Raw genomic sequence first — 17762 nt, forward strand, 5'->3', positions numbered from 1 at the left:
AATCCACTGGCCAACAGCCACGTGGGGACCTCAACCCAGGTCCCCGGAGACATCAGCTATGAGCAACGCTTTGCCCAACCTCTCCTCCAGGGACCTCACTGGCAATAAATGGGCAAGAAGCATTTTTATAGGACCCCTTTGCTCTCAGAGGCCTCCTCCGGGACGAGAAGCCCCCATTTCTCTGCCCCCTCCGGCGATTCAAACTCAGCCATTGCAGAGCGGTGGGATATAGCTTTTTAAGACAGCAGGATCACAGATGAGCTAATAAACCACAGCTGCATCACGGGAACGGTCTGGCTGCTGGATGTGCCCTGCTCAGCCTCCCCACGGGTATCCAGGCACACGAGGCACCCGAAGGACTCTCCCGCCGCCTGCTCCCTCCTTACCGCGGCTCTCCGGCACAGCTCGCACTCCTTTCCAAGCAGGCTGCCAGCCTGGGGAGTCTCAGCACGGCTCTGCCAGGTGGGAACCGCTGCTCCCATTTCGCAGCTGGGATCACCGAGTCACGGAGGAGCCTCGCGACCGGCCCACGGCTCCTCCAGAGGCTTCCAGGCTTGGCACGAGCAGGTGAAGTTTCGCCTCCCCTTCCCCAGCGCTGAGCGCTTCACCAGGCGACGCTCCTCGGGAGCTCCAGTGCAGCCGGCCGCCGGGGGTCCGAGCCCGCACGGCCCCCGGGAGATGCGGGCGGCCGCAAGGGGAAGGAAAGCCTCGAAAATGAAGATACAGCAGCCCAGGAATTCACCCGGCGCACGGGAGAACTTCACAGAGGCCAAGGCAGAGCCCTTCACCCGCAGTCCTTCACTAATTGCTGCCAAGGGCCATAACGATCTCGTTAAATTCAGGTGACAGGTGCCGCGCTGCCTGCTCAGCCCGAGTCCAGCCGTGTGCGGCCGTCGGAAACCTGCACCGACGGAGAGCGCCGAGTCCCGACACGTTCCCCACATCTACCGGGGTCCAGGCCAACCGGGGGCGCGGACCACAAGGACGACACCGCAGGGATGGCACCTACAGCCGTAAGGTGCTCAGTTTCCCTCGTACTAATAAACCGCTTTTTCCTCTTGACTCAGTATTTCCAAAATGTTACACACACAACGCCGTGGGGCAAGGCAGCGCGAGGTTTCTGTGGGCTACTTTGCAGGCTACTGGTTAAATCTGGGCCAGAAATGGGGTGGAGATGGAGCGCTCAGAGGGATGGATGCAGGCAGCCAGATTTCACATTTCTACCGCGAGCCTCCTTCTTTGCTTCTTTTTTTCTTTCTCTGCTCCCATCGCTGAACAGAGGTTCAAATTGAATTTATATCTGTCACTGCAGATAGAAGTTCTGACCACAGAGAAAATAGGCTTCAGTCAAAATGTTTTCCCATCAGATGGCTCGCAGATCTCAGAGAGTTGTTTTAGTTCAGGCAAGTTGACAAGCAATTCGTTCCTAATTTTCCCTACTACAGTTACAGTACGAAGCGCTTTCCTCGCAGATTACATAATTACGTTTTTTTCCCAACAAGCAGTACGTTGCATTAGCAGGTTTAAATTATGCAAGCTGATTCTTTTGTCTTTTGTTACATTATGTTCTATTGTGCTGGTAAAACAATATGTGCTTTAATTAGCAAATATCTGTAAATAATTTACTTGCTTTTCATACATGAGAACAATGGAGCCAATTTTTGCGCACATCGAGGGAGCATGTCTGGCCCGGCCCTCGCCAGCTCGCCCCTCGCTCCGGCTCCGCTGCAAGCTGCCCGCGCCCAGGCGGGAGCCGGGAGCCGCGGCCCCCAGGGCAGCCCCGAGCAAGCCCCCGAGACAGACACCGCACTCTGCACGGGGAGAGTCAAAAACACCTAGGGAAGGGAAACAAACTCTTATTCTCTGCAAGCCTGGCACCTCCGCGCAGAAGCGTGGACGCCTGCCAAGCGCTAAGGTCACTGGATTAATGCCATAAAATGCCCATGTTCGTCCGACCTTCCGACGGCGTTTCGGCTCCGGAATAAAAGGCTCCACTTCATGTGACACGATGAATCACGAGAGCGTCTGGCCCCCGCGGGGTTAAATCTGGGTGTGAACCCACGCTGCACCCGCACAAACACCCGCACGCACACACACAAAGAGAAAAGCTCTTAAATCAGGAGCGGATGACTGTTCTGAGACTTAAGGCATTGTTATTTTGAATGCGAATGAAAGGGCCAGAACAAGCATTGCAGGAATATTTCAATTATGTATTTCCCAGAACTACATCTCTGAGCAACTAATGCAAATATTGCTCCCATAACAGTAGAACTTCTTCCTGAATAAAAGCATATACGGGCTTGAATCAGAACATACTTTCTATATCATACGCATATTGTTTGCATATTATTAAAAATGCAAAATCTATGTGCGTGTTACTCTCCTGAGCAATACAGTAATTATGATTAAGGGACAAGCAGCACAAAAAGAGCCAATTTATCTTACTTGTGCTTAGGAATACTATTGTGTAACTAAGCAACTAAAGACAAAATATAGTCTAATTAATTCACTCCTATGCTTATTTAAAAGACACAATTAGAACATTTTTATTTTCCAGCCTGCACAATATCTCAACACGCTGGAGGGTGTACCATGTGAGGCCTATTATTCTCCAAAGACAAGAGTTTAATGTTTAGTGCCACCGATCAGACTGGGAACAGCAACTCCGGAGAGCAGTGGGTGTATTTTACAGTCTGAACGCACTGGGAAACGGAGGCAAAGGGGGAAGGGGGAAAAAAATTTTTTTAAAATTTTTTTTGTGAAAAGGGAATCTGCCTAAGTGCCCAGAGATGCCAGACTGCCGGCTAATGGCTAGCAACATGTGGCTTCTCTGAGTAATATCATTGCCCTCTCCTTCCTCTGCCAGCATATGCTCCTGGTGGTGAGAGAGATAAAAATATACAGCGTGGATATGCAATTACCAAAACCATGATATTTTATGACAAATGTCATTTCTCTAGCACCGCTATTACAGTGCGCCTGATTTCCAAAGCTGAATTAATTTGAGCAAGTGTACATTGGAGATGGATGCTATTAGCATGATTTTTAAAGCACCCTTTAATAATCCTCATCTGCACGTTGGAGACGTGCTGCCGTTACCGATGTTGACAGATAGGAGCAGGAGAGGCGCGCGGCGGAGGCCGGAGTGGGGCGGTTCTCCCTTCAGCGGGGAAACCGGAGCTCTGTCGCTGCGCCAAGGGGCAGCACGGTTTTGGGGGGTGGGAGTCGGGGGGCGACGACGCACCATCCTCGCGGGTGGTGGGAGAGGGGCGCCTGGGCCGGGCTCAGCCGCGTGGGGAGCCCACTCGAAACGGACGGGACCTCCCGAGGGCTGCCGGAGCCTCTGCCCCGAAAAGAGCAGCCGGTAGAGCCGCTACCCTCCCAAACTTTCTGGAAGGATCTCTTCTGCAATTATAAGCGACATTCATCTATAGCGCGACTCGCTGCTTTTTTTTTTCCCAAATGAGCTGGAAGATGCAAACTCCTGCTCGGGAAGTGATCACAGGAGGCTGGCGCCCGCCTCCGCCGCCCCGTGCGCGTGCGCGGAGGGAGGCTGCTCACATGAGCGCGGGCCCTCTGCGAGGCGCGAGGCGGTGCGGCAGAGCCACGCGCCTCGGCCGGGAGGAAACCAGCAGGAATTCGTAGTAAACTTGGGTCCCAGTTAATGAAGCACGGGCCGACACTGGCGGGGGAGGCGCAGCCCAGCGAGCACTGTGCCACCCGCACGGGCCACTCGTGGGGGGACTCTGGGGGCACAGATCCTGTCACACGCCACCCCGGGGTGTAATGAGCACCGGGTTTGACATGTATTCCTAAGCCTGGTCTAATCAATGCAGCCCGGGCACCTGCATCTCAAAAGGGGCAGCAAAGCCTTCAGTCAAGTCTGGCAAAACTCAGGTCATGCCAAAGGCCGCGCGGCTCTCACCAGCGCCAAGCGTCGGGCCGCCCCGTCCCGGTCCCAGTCCGGTCCCGTGCGAGGGGTGCCCGCATCCGAGACGCACCTCGGTGCCGCTATGCCGGGGCCTGGGCACGCGGCAGCACCCGGTTTTGGCGGCGCAGCAGGTTATATTTAAATCTGGATGCTGAACCCCGCTCGCTATAAAAAGACTCGTATTTACACTGATCGCTGATTAGCGCAAGCGTGCGGCAATCAGGTAAAACGCCACCGGGAGGCTCCCGCGCCGGAGCCGCCGCATCCCTCCCCGGCCGCCCTCATCCCTCCCCGGCCGCCCGCCCTCCCGGCGGCCGCGAGCGGGACGCTGTCGCGGTGTCGCCGCTGCCCTTGCAAAAATAAAACACAGGGGAAAAAACGCAAGCGAGACGATGCCGCCACCGCGACGCTGGCGAGGCGCCCGCCGGGGCCGGAGCCCGCTCGCTGCGCGGGGCGAGGGGCGGCAGAGGCGGCGGCAAAGCCCGCTGCCCCCCGGCCCCCCCCGGGCCCCGGAGCCGCCGGGTATCGGGGCACCGGCCCCACCGGGGGGCGACACCGACTGCGGAGGAAACTTTCTACCTGCCCGACGCCCGCGGGGGCCGCGCAGGATTAATTTTCCGCGATGCCGCCTGCGCGGTACCGCGAGGGGCCATCAGGGCGTAGTGAAATGACCTGTGTGTGCCCCCCCGCCCCCCCCGCGGAGCCCCGCGCACGCACCGCTGCCAGCGGCCGCCGGCGGCAGCCGCGGAGCATCCTCGCCGGCTCCCCGCTGCCCGCGCAGGGGCCGCGGCCGCCCCACAGCGCCCTCCCTGCGCTCCGGCGAGCGCTCCCCGCGCAAAGTTCCCCAAAATCCCGGGCAGCCCCTGCCCCAGCCCCGCGCTGCTCCTTGGGGTTATTTTTTTTTGGGGGGGGGGGGGGTGATGCCCGCATGCGGCGCCAGGGCAGAAACGCGGAGAGCCAGCAGCGGGCGCGGGGGGGGGGGGGGTGCGCAGCCTGCGCGGGGCGCTGCCCTACCTGTCATTTATCACTTTACTCAACACGTCCCTGCCCGCTCCGCGGCTTTTGATCTCCCTCAGCCTCCATTTCGTAATTTCCGCCCTCCTTAAACATACCGAATAGTAAAAAAAAAAAAACAACAAAACACCACCAAAACGCCCGTAAACCCGCCGGTCTCGGCCGCTTGTTCGTTCGCTTGTTTGCTCAAGGGCGACCCGGCGCCGCGGAGACCGGGCGGGGGGGGGGAGGCTGGGGGTCGGCGGCGGCCGGGCGCGCGGAGCGCGGCGCGCAGGTGTGCGGGGCCGGTGCGCGGGGCGCGGAGTTCCCACCTCGCCGTGGTCACTGGTCCTGCCCTGCGGGGTGTCCTCGGGGAGGAAATAAAGTTTGGAGCTGGAGAGAAGTTGGCGGCTGGTGCGCTCCTCCCAGAGCAGCTGCAGCTCGGCGATGCAGGCGGGCTGCTCCGCGCCGCTCCGCACGAAGAAGAAGTCGCCGAGGGCCAGGACGCGCGGGCGGGCGCCGCCGCGGCGCGGGAAGCGGAACGCCTTGTAGAACACGTAGGGGCCGTGCGAGCCGCACGGGGCGCCGACCCACTGCGGGAACAACAACACGGCAGCGCCGTCAGCGCGCGGCAGCGCGCAGCGCCGCGCAAGCAGCGCGGGCAGCGCAAGCAGCGCGGGCGGCGCCGCGCGGGGGGTGCCGCGGCGGGGACGGGACGGGACGGGACGGGACGGGACGGGGCGGCGCGGGGGCTGCGCGGGGCGGGGGCGCGCTGCGCGGCGCTGCGCGGCGCGGTACCTGCAGCGAGCTGTGCTCCATCGCGGCGCTCCGGCGCGATTGAACTCAACATTCTCCCAAACTTGTTGGCGTGAATGGAGCCCGGCAGGTCCTGGCAGGGCGAAGCCGGCCCCGCCGCCCCCCGCGCCGCCGCCGCCGCCCCCCGCGCCGCCGCCGCCGCCGCCCGCGCCGCCCGCCCCGGCCGCGGCCCCGCCGCCGCCGCCCGCGCCGCGCCGCCCCCCGCGCCGCCCGCCCCCGGCCCCGCCGCCGCCCCCCGGCGCCGCCGCCCCCCGCGCCGCCCGCGCCGCCCCGCCGCCGCCCGCCAAAAATCCCGCGCCGCCGCCGCGCCGCCCCCCGCGCCGCCCGCCGCCCCGCGCCGCCGCCGCCGCCGCCCCGCGCCGCCCCGCGATTTTTGGGGGGCCGCGGCGGCGCCGGCGCCGCTGCCGATCTGACAGGACCTGCGGCTGCATGGCTCGTATAAAGGCGGCTTCCTGCGGCGCCCGCGCCGCTGCGCTGCGCCGCGGCCGGCGCCTCCGCGCCCGCTCCGCCCGCGCCCGCGCTGCTGCTGCTGCTGCCGCCGCCGGGCTGCGCGCCGCCCGCCTCGGGCCCCGCTCCGCCGGTGCCGCCTTATTCCGCGCCGCGGTGCATCTGTCTATCTACCCATCTATCCGCCTGTCTAGCGGGGCTTTTGCCCGGGAAGCGGGAGAAACTGGGTTATCGATTATATAAACATATAAATATTAATGCGCCTGTCCGCGCGCCGCAGAAAAGAGGAAAAAGAGCGGCCCGGGGCGGGGGGGGCTCAGCTAGCGACGGGGGGGCAGCGCTGCGCGGGACGCTGCTCGCCGGGCGCCGCTCCGCGCGCGGGGCACCCCGCGACGTGCCCGCAATGCCGATGCGCCGCCGCGGCGCGGGCGCGCAAGGGAGCCCCCGCGCCGCCAATGCGCCCGCGGGCTGCGGCCCCACGGGGGGTCCCCGGCGCGGCGGCTCCGCGGGGCCGGGGCGGGGGGGTCGTGGGAGGTTTTTTTTTTCCTTTTTTATTTTTCCCCGGTTTTTGCGCGCCCGGGGCAAAAACGGGGCTGCTGCTGCCCTTGCCCCGCCGCGGGGCAGCTCGCCCGCAGCCGGCCCGGCCCCGCCGCCGCGAAACAGCCGAAAAAGAAAAAAAAGGAAAAACCACCAAAAACCTGAATAATGACGAAGGCGGTGACGTCAGCGCCGCGCACCACGACGCACCGCGCGGGGGGCGCAACAAGTGCGCGCGGCGGCGGCGCGGCCCGGGCGACCTCTGGCGCCGGCCGGGGGCTCCGCAGCGCCGCGGCCCCGGGGCGGCGGCGAGGCCGAGTGCGGGACGGCCCGGACCACGCTCGGTCTGGAAACACGCCCCCGCCTCTCGCGCACAAAACGCGGTGCGTACGTCCGAAACGGCTTTGATCAGGCCGAGCGCAGCGTGCCAGCAACCGGGGCCCCGGGGGCGCAGAGCTGTGCCGCGTGCCCACCCAGCGCCCACCGCCCACCGCACCCCGCGTTACCTCCACTCCGTAGGGGAGGTGACGCCTCTGGGGGCCTTTGAGACGCCAGGCTGGCCGGTGGCTCGGGAGTGCCTGCCGCCCGCGGCTCCTGCCTCGCCCGGACGCGCTGTGCCTTCGGCGCTTGTCCCGGCGTCCGCGGGGCCCGGCTGCGACCGGGAGGAGGTCTCCAGAAACGGCACGGGGGAAGAAGGACGAATTGTCCTCCGGGTGCGAGGAGGGGTCCAGCAGCTACCACGGGTGTCGCCGTGTCCTGTCACCTGCGCAGGCCTTGCCGACCGCCAGCCCGAACGTCTGGGTTAGCTCCTGCCTGCTCCGTCTGCGGGTGTTTGGCTCAGGGAGAGGAATTGCCCTGCCCCAGTGACCCTGCGTTTCAGATGCAGCCTGCGGTTAGGAACAGGCCTTTCCTCCTCGAGGAGCCATCCGTGAGCGAAGAGCCACAGGCCACTGTGAGGAGACAGCAGCCAGCTCTTCCCACCGCGTCCCCTGGATCGGGGCAGGGAACTCTGACCTGCCCGTGAGAGTCTTTGCCATGTAACAGGGCCCATTGCATTTCTCATCCAATTTCCCAAAATTCATGGTCTAGTCCGCTTGGTACGGGGCAGCTAACCACAGAGCAGCCGGCTGCATTTGGTGAGCGCTTCGTAGTCCCTTCGCCTGGGTGGAGGCCTTTGCCATGGCCATCCTTGGCTCTCTCGCAGCCGGTTTGTGCTCTCCTGGGGCTGGCCAAGCTGTGAGCGGTGTTTCCGCTGGAGAAGGCTGTGTTTGTTCCAGTCCCTTTGGAGGAAGACTCAAACTCTCTGTTCCAACCTGTCGAACATTCAGCCTTTCACTTTCCGCATACCTCTAAGATGCCCCGAGCTTCCATGTGGTCGATGGCCTTGCAGCCCCTTGGCTGAAACTGCAGCGATGCGGAAGAAAGCCATTTTCAGCCAGAGGAACTGGGAATCTGCTTCCACTTTCTGGCATGCTAGCGATCGAGCCGTTGGAGTTCAGATCGTGCAGGAAAGCTCATTTGTTCTCCCAGGCTTTAAGAAAGCCGAGTGGCCCAGACAAGAGTCAGAGATGCTCAGCCGCGAGCACTGCAGCAGGTGTAGGTTTGGGATGCTGGGATGGGCAGGCTGCAAGTCAACGAGTACCAACGCTTGGCTTTCTCCAAGCCACGGTGGGTGGTGTGTACCTCAGGCAGGCAAAACTGGCAGAACACAACTCCAGTGAGAGAGCTGCAGATAGCTGTTATTTTGGCTGCTAAAATCTGGTGCTCAGTGCTAGGGAGCGCAGTCACCCAGCGAAGGAGGACATTTTGAAGGGGATGGGTAGGTATTGGAGATGATGCAAGTGAGGCCCACACTTCGAAATATCTCTGAAGAACACTGGGAGTGTCACTTAATTTTACCCCCAGTGAACTCCCAGCTGGAATAACCTGCATTTCTTCAGCAGTTCACCTTTGTTTTCACTGCCCTTGGCATGTTTAATCAGAGTTATATTCTCACACAGTTAAAACCGTCCTCAGATGATTGTTACAATATATTGGGCACAAACAGGTTTTTGTTTGTTTATTCATCTGCTCTGTCTCCGACAGGTTGGGCTGCCTTTTCCCACAACATACATACAGGTGCCACAGAGAACTTCCCTTTGCCATTCATGCCTAACTCCTCTGCTTATGCGGCGCTGGCCTGAGCCACAGCCCCGGTGCTGGCCTCGCAGTCACAGCTGCTGCATGGAGCATCTCTCCAGGCTCTGATTTTTGCAGAGCACCCACCCTTCTTTCCAGCCATGGTCTTGCTCCTCCTGAAGTGAAAGTTTCCCCTGCGCTCTGCAAGAGCAGGAGGAGGTTCCTGAAGATGCGTCTTTGGGTGGGATAGTTTTGGCATCTAGAGAGTTAAGCCTTTACCCCAGGCAGCTGTGCTGGCTCCAGCAGACGCCATGTCATTGTAACCATATCAAGAAGGAGGTGAGGTGGGATAACGTGAGACTAGATGGGTTGCCCATGAAAGAGCACGTTTCGGTGTTGTCAGCAGAGCCTGTCTGCTCCTTCCTGGCAGCATGCTGGGAAATCGTGGTTATGTATGCTGCCCCAAGCCACCGTGCAGTGCATTTAGCTCCTGCAAGACTCCGTACTACCTCCAAATTCTGGGGAAGCCAACTCCACAATCCATGCTTAAGATCATCTCCTTAAGAGGTTACATCTAAAGCAGATATTCAAATAACGGGATGATCTAGTGTGAGCTGGTGGCCCACCTTCACCCTTGAGACAGCAGCAATAGGCAGTTCCCAAAGGCCAGTCACCCTCCTAGCGGATACCTATTTTCCAACAGGAAAGGCGCCCCCGAAGATGCCTGCTTCTCTCCATAGCTAAAGCCTTGTACCTATCTTTTAGAGGACCAAAGCAAAATGAGATGAATTGCACCACGAAAGTCTAGCAAGCTCTACTGCACGGCAAGTTTAGTGTACACAAATAGTCCAGCTGCCCACGGATGTGATGTGCTCACAGAGAAAAAGAATTGAACGCACACGATGAAGTTATTCTGCAATAGCAGATATTCCTGTAGATCTCTGAAGCTTTTTCTTCTCATGGCTTCTTCCTCACATGCTGCCTTTTGCACCGTCACGTCCGGAGGGCTTGTCAAGCTGTGTGCGCCCGAGCGCTCCAAAAGGGGCACCACCAGCGCGAGATCACTCACCCATCCCCACGGGAGCGATGCTCGCCGTCCTCATGCCGAGTGACACCTTCTTCCAGGAGGATAACGAACGGCAGGCACCCGTACCACCTCAGAAGCTAGCAAAAATATACCTGTCTGAGTCCTTCCATTTTGTTTGTGGCCAAGCTGCAGCCCAGGTGGGCCATGGCCAAGCCTCTCGCTCCCGGGAGGACCCCCCTTCCAGGGCGTGCTGCAAAGGGGATTTTGGCCCTGCGTGCAGCAACTAGACAAGGTTTGGCCAACCCCATCGGCTCCCTCTCTTCGCCTGCACCCGTTAGCATAGCTGCATCGATGGGGCGGGGGCTGCGCTGTGACTTTCCTCCTCTGAGCGCAACACAGCCGTGGGGAAGGGGACGTGGCCATGGGGCAGGGGATGGCATCCCGGCACGAGGAAAAGGTGGCGTGAACCCTCCAGCCCCGTGGGCTCCACTCTGAGCTCACGGTGGCTCTCAAACCAGCGCTGCTGGCTGGTAGGTCCATCAACATCCTGCTTCAGTTTATAATGTTTTTAGTACTTTGAATGTAGTATCAACAGAGTCTGTCACAGTGCAGAAGAGTCTGTAATACCAGCAAGGAGAGTATGTATATTCATCACTGCTCTGACATCAGTTGTATAGAGGTCTTTTTTCTCTCCCCCGCCTTATCCTTCAAAAATAAGGAAGGAACATTCAACCTTTCACTTCTCATTCAAAACAAAATACAGCTTGTTTATAGCAGAAATTGGAATTCCACATATAATCAAAAGTTGGATTTTGTCCTGCAGGCACAGGATAAGTTTCTTCATATGAATATTTTGTAACTTTCTCTGGCCAAAAGAAATTTGCAAAATGTTGTAATGTTTCTGTGCTTTCCTTTGGACATTCCAGGCTTTTGCTTAAGCTTCTCATAAAAGGCTATTTTCAGTGGAGGCAGAAAGCAAAAGAAAAAAAAATAAAAAAGAAGCCTACAGTATGCCGAGTCGATAAAGTAATGCAAAACCATAAAACATAGCAATGATAACAACAGAAGATCTGTAGATTACGAATGAAATGAGATTGGAATCAGACAGAGCAGTGGCTGGAAATGAATACATAAAAGCCAAAATAAGACTGTTCCTGCTAAACAGAGTTGAACCAAAAAGCATCTAAAGTGTTAATTTATTAAATAACTGTATTTTCATGCCTTACAATTAAAAATATTTGTGGTTAGGAATGTTGGGAGACAGGAAGCAATTTAAACTGAAATCTTCTAAACCCATTTTTATACTTGGAATGAAGCTCAACCAGGATCCAATCTTAAACCTGGCGTTGGCATACACGGGGGCTGGGGAGACCAGCGTTGTTTTGTTTTATATTTCATTTATTTATTTGCTGCTTAGAGCCTTTCTCTTGCAGGCTTTTAAGTCTCGGAGGAGCTTTACGGAGAGTGCCCCAGGTGGGAGAGGGAGCCGCAGCGAAGCCGTGAGGGTGAACCCAGCCCCTGCTCCGTCAGCGCATGGGGCTGGATGCGCAGCCCTTTGAGGCTGCCGAGCGGCTCTGTGCTCCCTGCACTGGCTTTTGGGCTCAGCCTCTCGCTCAGGGAGCCCTTCAGATCACACATTCAAATCACCGAGCATTAAAATGCTGAGTCCGAACATTTATCTTCCCTCCAAAAAACACGCAAGCCCCAATCAACAGCCTGAGCAAACCGAAAGCCTCACATGAGACCAGCTTTAAAATCACAACCTTTAATAAATATACACCTTTGGAGTTATTTTTATTTACCTCGTATTTTTTATCCTCCCGGTATCGTGTTTCTAAGCTCCCCTCTAGGACTGCTAGGAGCTCACTTGGAACAAACAATAAACTACCCGGGATTCAGAGGTCTCCAAGAGCTGGCTCTTTGAGGGAAAAAAAAGTCGCTGCGTATCGTGAGATGTAACAGTGGGAAGCTGGCTGCGGGAGGACAAGTCACACGAACACGCAGAAACCAGGCTGGTGTGCCCGGACGGTCGCGGCGGGTCGCGAGCCCCTCACGAGGGGTGCTGCCGCTCGGCGGTGGCGGGGCCCGAGCAGCCGGCGCTCCGGCCGCCAAACCCGCGCTTGCTGAGCTCGGCCGGCAACGGGCAGCCACGGGGAGGGAGCTGCTACCTGCTGAGTGGAAAGCGAGCTTCACGTGCTGGCGGAGGCCGAGGGGTCGGCCAGAGCAGGTCCACGCCGCTCCCGCCTGATCAGCCGCTAACCCAGATACACTTCTCAGAGGCTGTTAATTGAGTCTGATGAATTTTGCTCCCGTGGGACCTATTATGGGCAAAAATACAAGTGACATCAGAGCCATAACTCATAAAAATCAAGTCCCTGAATTACATCTGAGAGCAATATGAAAATACAAGTGGGATTTCAAATGGTATCAAATAACCTTCTGTCATACCTTATTAATACCACAGAGCTAATAGAAAGAGCTATATTATCATCCTAATGTCATTATACATATATAATACACACACACATACACACAAACACTGTGTGTAATTATAACAACATTATTTTGTTCACACAGCCAGAAAAATGTGATTAGATGGCGGTTCCGAAATGGCAATATTCAATCAGGTATGACTTGTATATTGGCTCAGAGCAGAGTCTTCTACTTATGTAAAATTATGCCTTGTTATGTGCAGCGTTAGTGTGGACGACTGTGAAAAAAAAGACAGAGCTGAGGCCACAAAGATCATTTTATCTTGAGTCGGAAGAACTGAATTGTCATTTCAAAGCTAAAATACCATCATTGTCCAGTGAGCTATCCGAGGCTATCGTTTCTTGCCTACATTACTTCAGAAAACATGCTAATTTACCTACTAAAAATAGCTGCTTTTTCACAAAATCCTGAATAAAATCTCTCCAGTGGAAATGATCCTGAATGCAACCAAACTGCTTTTTTTTTTTTTTAATCGTAAAGCTCACAAAGGAACATCATCTGCTAAGGCTTTAGATGTGCTTCGATTTCTAAATGTTGCACAGGAAATGCGCACACCAGCCATTTCACATCCATCTCCTGTCAAATAATTTACCTCAACTGTTTTTAGTGAAAATATACATATGTGTATATATATCCCTGTGTAATGGAGATAGCTGGAGTTGTAAACATCATCTTAAGAATGCCAGGCCGTATTTACTCAAGTCAGTGGTCAAAGAAAGTTGCTATTCTCAGTATGCCAGATTTAAATCAGTTTAAGTAAACAAGTTTTCCACTTAACAGGTCCCAGCCATCATGTTTTTTTTTTCCAAGCAAAAAAAATTACTAATTTTTATAAATTCGGCAGGCCACAGAGGAGGGTGGGCAGCTATCTCAGAGGCAGCAGACAGTGCTGGCAGGGGAGCAAACCAGGGATGGCAAGGCGGGTTTCCCAGGCAGGGGATGCACCAGCCAAATGCGAAATTTTCCTTTTTCTCACCTGGCCCTCTTTTGAAAGCAGGGGATTTCACATCATCATTAACTTCGAATACATTGCCACAATTCTAAGTGCTTTTGGCAACACTTTACTTGCTCTTTTGTTTTGGGATTGGATTTTTCCAAGCAAGCCACAGTTTCACTTGTGCAAGGACATTTGACCTCGCAGTTATTGGGTTCTTTTTTAACAGCACCAGCACGAAACCCAATGACACCAAAAGCGGCTCCTGCAGCATCCTGACTACCTCTAGCCCCCCCAAAGTCTGCTGTCCAGTCCTTCGCTTGCAGCTGGAGAAAGTGGGGATGGCGCCCCACATGCCACGACCTGTCTCTTCCGTTGGGTGCAGATTTGTCTCCGGCAAGTTCTAGCACTCGTGTCTACACATTTGTTCCCGTGCCTTCATCCTTTATCCAAGTTACAAATGCAACAAAACTTATGATTCAACCATCTAGCACAGTTTAGCAACTTTTAACCTTTGGCTAAGCTGTCTTCAAGCCGTACCTACCCAAGTACATACTCAAGGCAGCTCGGCAAACAATGTGCTGCCCACATAAAACCGCTAATGCTAAGACTACTCTGCTTAAGTAGCCCGTACAAAAGCTAATTGCTGAGCGTGACTCAAGAGGTCTCCCTGAAACTAGTTCTGAAAAGAAATTACCTGCCAGACTGAAAGGATGGAGCCATTTTCAGACTCTGGTACAGACTGTTTCAGTGAAACTTGTTACCCTTTGTGAAATTTCTTCCCAGGAAATCATTACTTTGCAATGCGCTGAGCAGCCCAGAGTTCTCCAACGCCTTGTGTGCAGGCAAAAGGATTTTGTAAGCTTGCAAGCAGCCGCCGAGGCTGCTTGCATGACCGAGCAACAGAAAAACAAAAATGCTGCAAGCTGGAACATAGGTTCAGTCCTCAGCATCATTTCAGGGTATCGTTTGCAAATGGAAACCATGCAGGAAAGCATCCCGGTCATAGACCCTGATCCCGCAAGGAGTCACGACATAGCCTGCGACAGCACCGGCTGCAAAGGGCTAATGTCCTCCTGGGCTGGGACCACCATTTCAGCTGCCGTGAGGCAGCATTAAGGCCCCGGGCAGAGCTCTTCACTGAGGGTAAGAAAGGTCCTTTTGCTGAGGCTCAGAGAATGTAAGCCATTCCCATGTAAGAAAAGAATTATGCCTTCCCCTGGTTAGTTGACTGAGACGTACCTCTGTAAACGATGTTTCCAAAGCAGATAATCCCAGCTGACCAGCTCTGATTTATGGCCCATATGCCCACATTTTGCTTGCTAGTCACTGCATTGCTTCTCACTGTGATGGCCCTTCTTGGTTCACGAACGCACCAGAGGCATCCACCCACTGCACCTACAGAGGAGGAACTTAACAAATAGCTTGTAATATTTCTCATTAGCCCTACTTACCTGAGTGTGCATCCTGGTCACAAAAAATGACCTTAATTAATGGATTATGTGATGTCTTAAAGGTAGGCTGAAGGCTTAGAAAGCATTCCTGTCCACTTCAACCCATGAGAGCAGATTTCCTGCCAAACGGAGATCGTGATAGGCTGTAACACCCAGTGCATGGGGCCTTGCTGAACCTGGCCAACATGGTTCAACAGTGGCCAAGAAGAAGGACCAGAAAGCCTTGCTGACAGCCACTGCCCAACACAGACTTGCTTGCAGAAAAAATGGCTGAGGTTTTCTGAGAGGGGTTTGTTTTTGTTTTTTTTTTTGCCTCAGGACTGCTGCAGTGGAAGTATTTTTCTCTTTTCCTTAAGAGACGCAGTGGAACCCAATACCACTTAAATATTACGCAAGGGACTAAATGAGTTCAGATCAAAACACAGCGCCTCGTTCTCCTGCTCACCCTTTCCCCTTGTATTGAGTCAGTCCTGCTAGAAGAAACAGAAGGTTAAACAAGTCCTTCTAGGTTCACTATTCACACTCATATCAAAGAGGGCTGAGGTTTATATACAAGTCTAGATAGCTCTATGCTACTCCTGGATAATACAGCATGTGGCTGGTTGCAGTTTTTCTGCCTCTGTTTTCCTGCTAATTCCCGTGCAATGTTTAGGTCCCAGTTCTCCCTGTCTGCTGATCCCATCACTCCAGACCTGCACACTTGGTAGCCTTTGACGTGTTCGTCCTCAAAGCAGCCTGGAGCAATGCAGAAGTGCTGCTGTTTCCATCCTGCAGGCGAGGAACCAGGGCTGGCTCATACAGGGCGTCTGCAGCCCGGCACGGAGGTGAAGCAGTGGCTGCGGCTGCCCTCCTCGCACAGTCATCATCTTGAGCATTTTGCCCCAAAAAGGCCTTTGGCTTCTGGCACCAAGTGACAGTAAAGCGGAAATAAAACAAAGTAGCTCTTAGTACCTCAACTCTACGGTCTGAAGGCCGCTTGCCCCTTGAGGGACAACTGGCTTAATAAGCAAGTGCTTTCCTATCCGGGGCTGCTGTGATCCCCAGTGCTGCCGTGAGGGTGGACTGGTGTTTCTGTGCCTCTCACTGAACCATCATTAGAGTCCAGTTGAAATAACTAGAGATTTAAAACTCACTTTTAAACACCAGACTTGTCTGAAAAATACTGGAGAGCACACAAAAATCACTTCCCCTTCTCCTGATTCATGTAAGCACGTCAAATTAAAGTATTAGCAGTGAAAAGGAATTGATCTGTAAGTCCAGCTCTGCTAAACACACTGGGTTATCCAGCTGCTGCTTCCAGGGAACACAGAAATTGGTCACACCAAAGTGAGGGTCTTTCTTTTCCTCATTTTTAACTCTACCTTTTCTTACCCAAGTGAGCTTGGGACACATTTCTGAAGCATAAGAATCTCTGGGGTCTAACCACTGTGGATCCAAGCCTCTGGGGATGACAGATCTTATCTTTCTTTCTTTTTTTTTTTTAAATCCTCTTGAGAAACAGATGCTTTGGCTCATTTTCATTATACCTAGCCTGATTTATTTTAATTGCTGTGGGTATCCTGAATACTACGGTTGCATAATCTCATGTACATGTCTTTAAAAGGAAGCCTTGGCTGCAATACTGAAAAGGCAATGTTAAATACAGAAAAAGCACTATGCAAAGTCTAATTTATTTTGGAAATCCACCGCAAAGATGTCTACTGAGAATTCACAGGAAAAACGTATGCCACGTTTGAATAATCATTTTGAGAGGTGCTTTACCTAGCTTTTCAATAAAGTGCTCTGAAAATTGCATCCCCTCAAAAACAACTCACTTCCAAGACCTAAATTTAATGAAATCAGGTGATAGCTAAAAACTCAGTGAAAGCCACCGCCCTAGGACTGACTGCTGAGGGCTAAGCGAGAGAGCTGGCTGCGTGACATAGTGCGCGTGTGTGTGGATCGGTTAGAAGAGAAAACCAAGCAAGGGAAGTTGCTGAGCAGAGAGTCAATGAGAAACGCAGGCTTAGGACTGTGAGAAAGCAGAAGGCCTGCTGAGATTTGCCCTTACCGTATTTAGAAACACAGGACTTCATCTCAGTAAAACAAAGCAGGAATAACAGGACTGAAGAGAAATACCTGAATGTCATCCACTTCTCCTCCTATCAGAGGCACTTCACAAGATGCCAAATACTGCCTGTGTGAGAAAGAAAGTCTGCAGAAACTTTATTCCATTTAATAAAAAAAAAATTATCTAAGGTACTTTATATTTAGGCACAGAAAAAGAAGAATTTGTTTTGAAGCCACATCCATATACATTATCTGTTATTAATGTGCTGTTTTTCTGAGACACGTCCATATCTTACCAAGAACTTTCTCTGTATATTTTAATTTATCTCATTGGATAAGGGGAAGAATTAACACCTGCCATAAATACTGTCCCTGCAGACAGTTGAGATAATCTCTGAAGGAATTTGACCAAGACCTCAAAACAAAACAACAACAACAACAACAACAACAACAACAACAACAACAACAACAACCACCACCACCACCACCACCCCCACCACCCCCACCACCCCCACCACCCCCACCACCACCACCACCCCCACCACCCCCACCACCCCCACCACCCCCACCCCCACCCCCACCACCACCCCCACCCCCACCCCCACCACCACCACCCCCCCCCTTCCCTCATCTCTGGCATATTGATATGTTTTCCCCTCTTGTAAGGAAAGGAAATTCCATGGATTTTGCAGGTTACCTACACTGCATTAATTATTTGTAAAAAGAAGGAGTGGAGATTTTGTTTTGTAGCAAATGTTTAAGATTCACCTCCAGTACGGGTTACATCCTTAGCTTCCACATAGACAAATGCATTCATGTGACCTGTCCCTCTGGATATACAACGTCATGGATATCAAGGAGGACGTTTAACCAAACATAGGCTTTGCACAATACTGAGATAAGCAAGCCCAATAAATTTCACAGGTGAAGGAGGAGACATAATCATGTCTTTTCTGATCTTTA

The 17762-nt window shown here is 54.2% G+C and overlaps 2 protein-coding genes across 7 annotated transcripts in view; both read right to left on the reverse strand.

Annotated features, from left to right (window-relative positions):
* ARID5B (AT-rich interaction domain 5B) overlaps positions 1–5921 on the reverse strand; it is a 104297-nt gene extending 98376 nt beyond the window's left edge. The window contains exons 1-2 of one of the 6 annotated variants that reach the window (XM_064513703.1): positions 5723–5921; positions 5257–5517 (exon numbers count right to left, since the gene is read on the reverse strand). In XM_064513703.1, the coding sequence (XP_064369773.1) occupies positions 5257–5517; positions 5723–5743 (282 nt within the window). In that variant the 5' untranslated portion in view covers positions 5744–5921. Of the gene's footprint in view, positions 1–5256; positions 5518–5722 lie in introns of those variants that run through there. The other 5 variants (XM_064513701.1, XM_064513700.1, XM_064513699.1 and 2 more) reach the window with 5 other exon arrangements.
* Positions 5922–11036: 5115 nt separating this feature from the next.
* CABCOCO1 (ciliary associated calcium binding coiled-coil 1) overlaps positions 11037–17762 on the reverse strand; it is a 96193-nt gene continuing 89467 nt past the window's right edge. The window contains exons 18-19 of the mRNA XM_064513709.1: positions 14539–16926; positions 11037–12187 (exon numbers count right to left, since the gene is read on the reverse strand). The gene's annotated coding sequence lies outside the window, so the exon portion shown is untranslated. The remainder of the gene's footprint in view (positions 12188–14538; positions 16927–17762) is intronic.

The sequence above is a fragment of the Dromaius novaehollandiae genome, chromosome 6, assembly GCF_036370855.1.
Source record: "Dromaius novaehollandiae isolate bDroNov1 chromosome 6, bDroNov1.hap1, whole genome shotgun sequence".
Classification (NCBI taxonomy): domain Eukaryota; kingdom Metazoa; phylum Chordata; class Aves; order Casuariiformes; family Dromaiidae; genus Dromaius; species Dromaius novaehollandiae.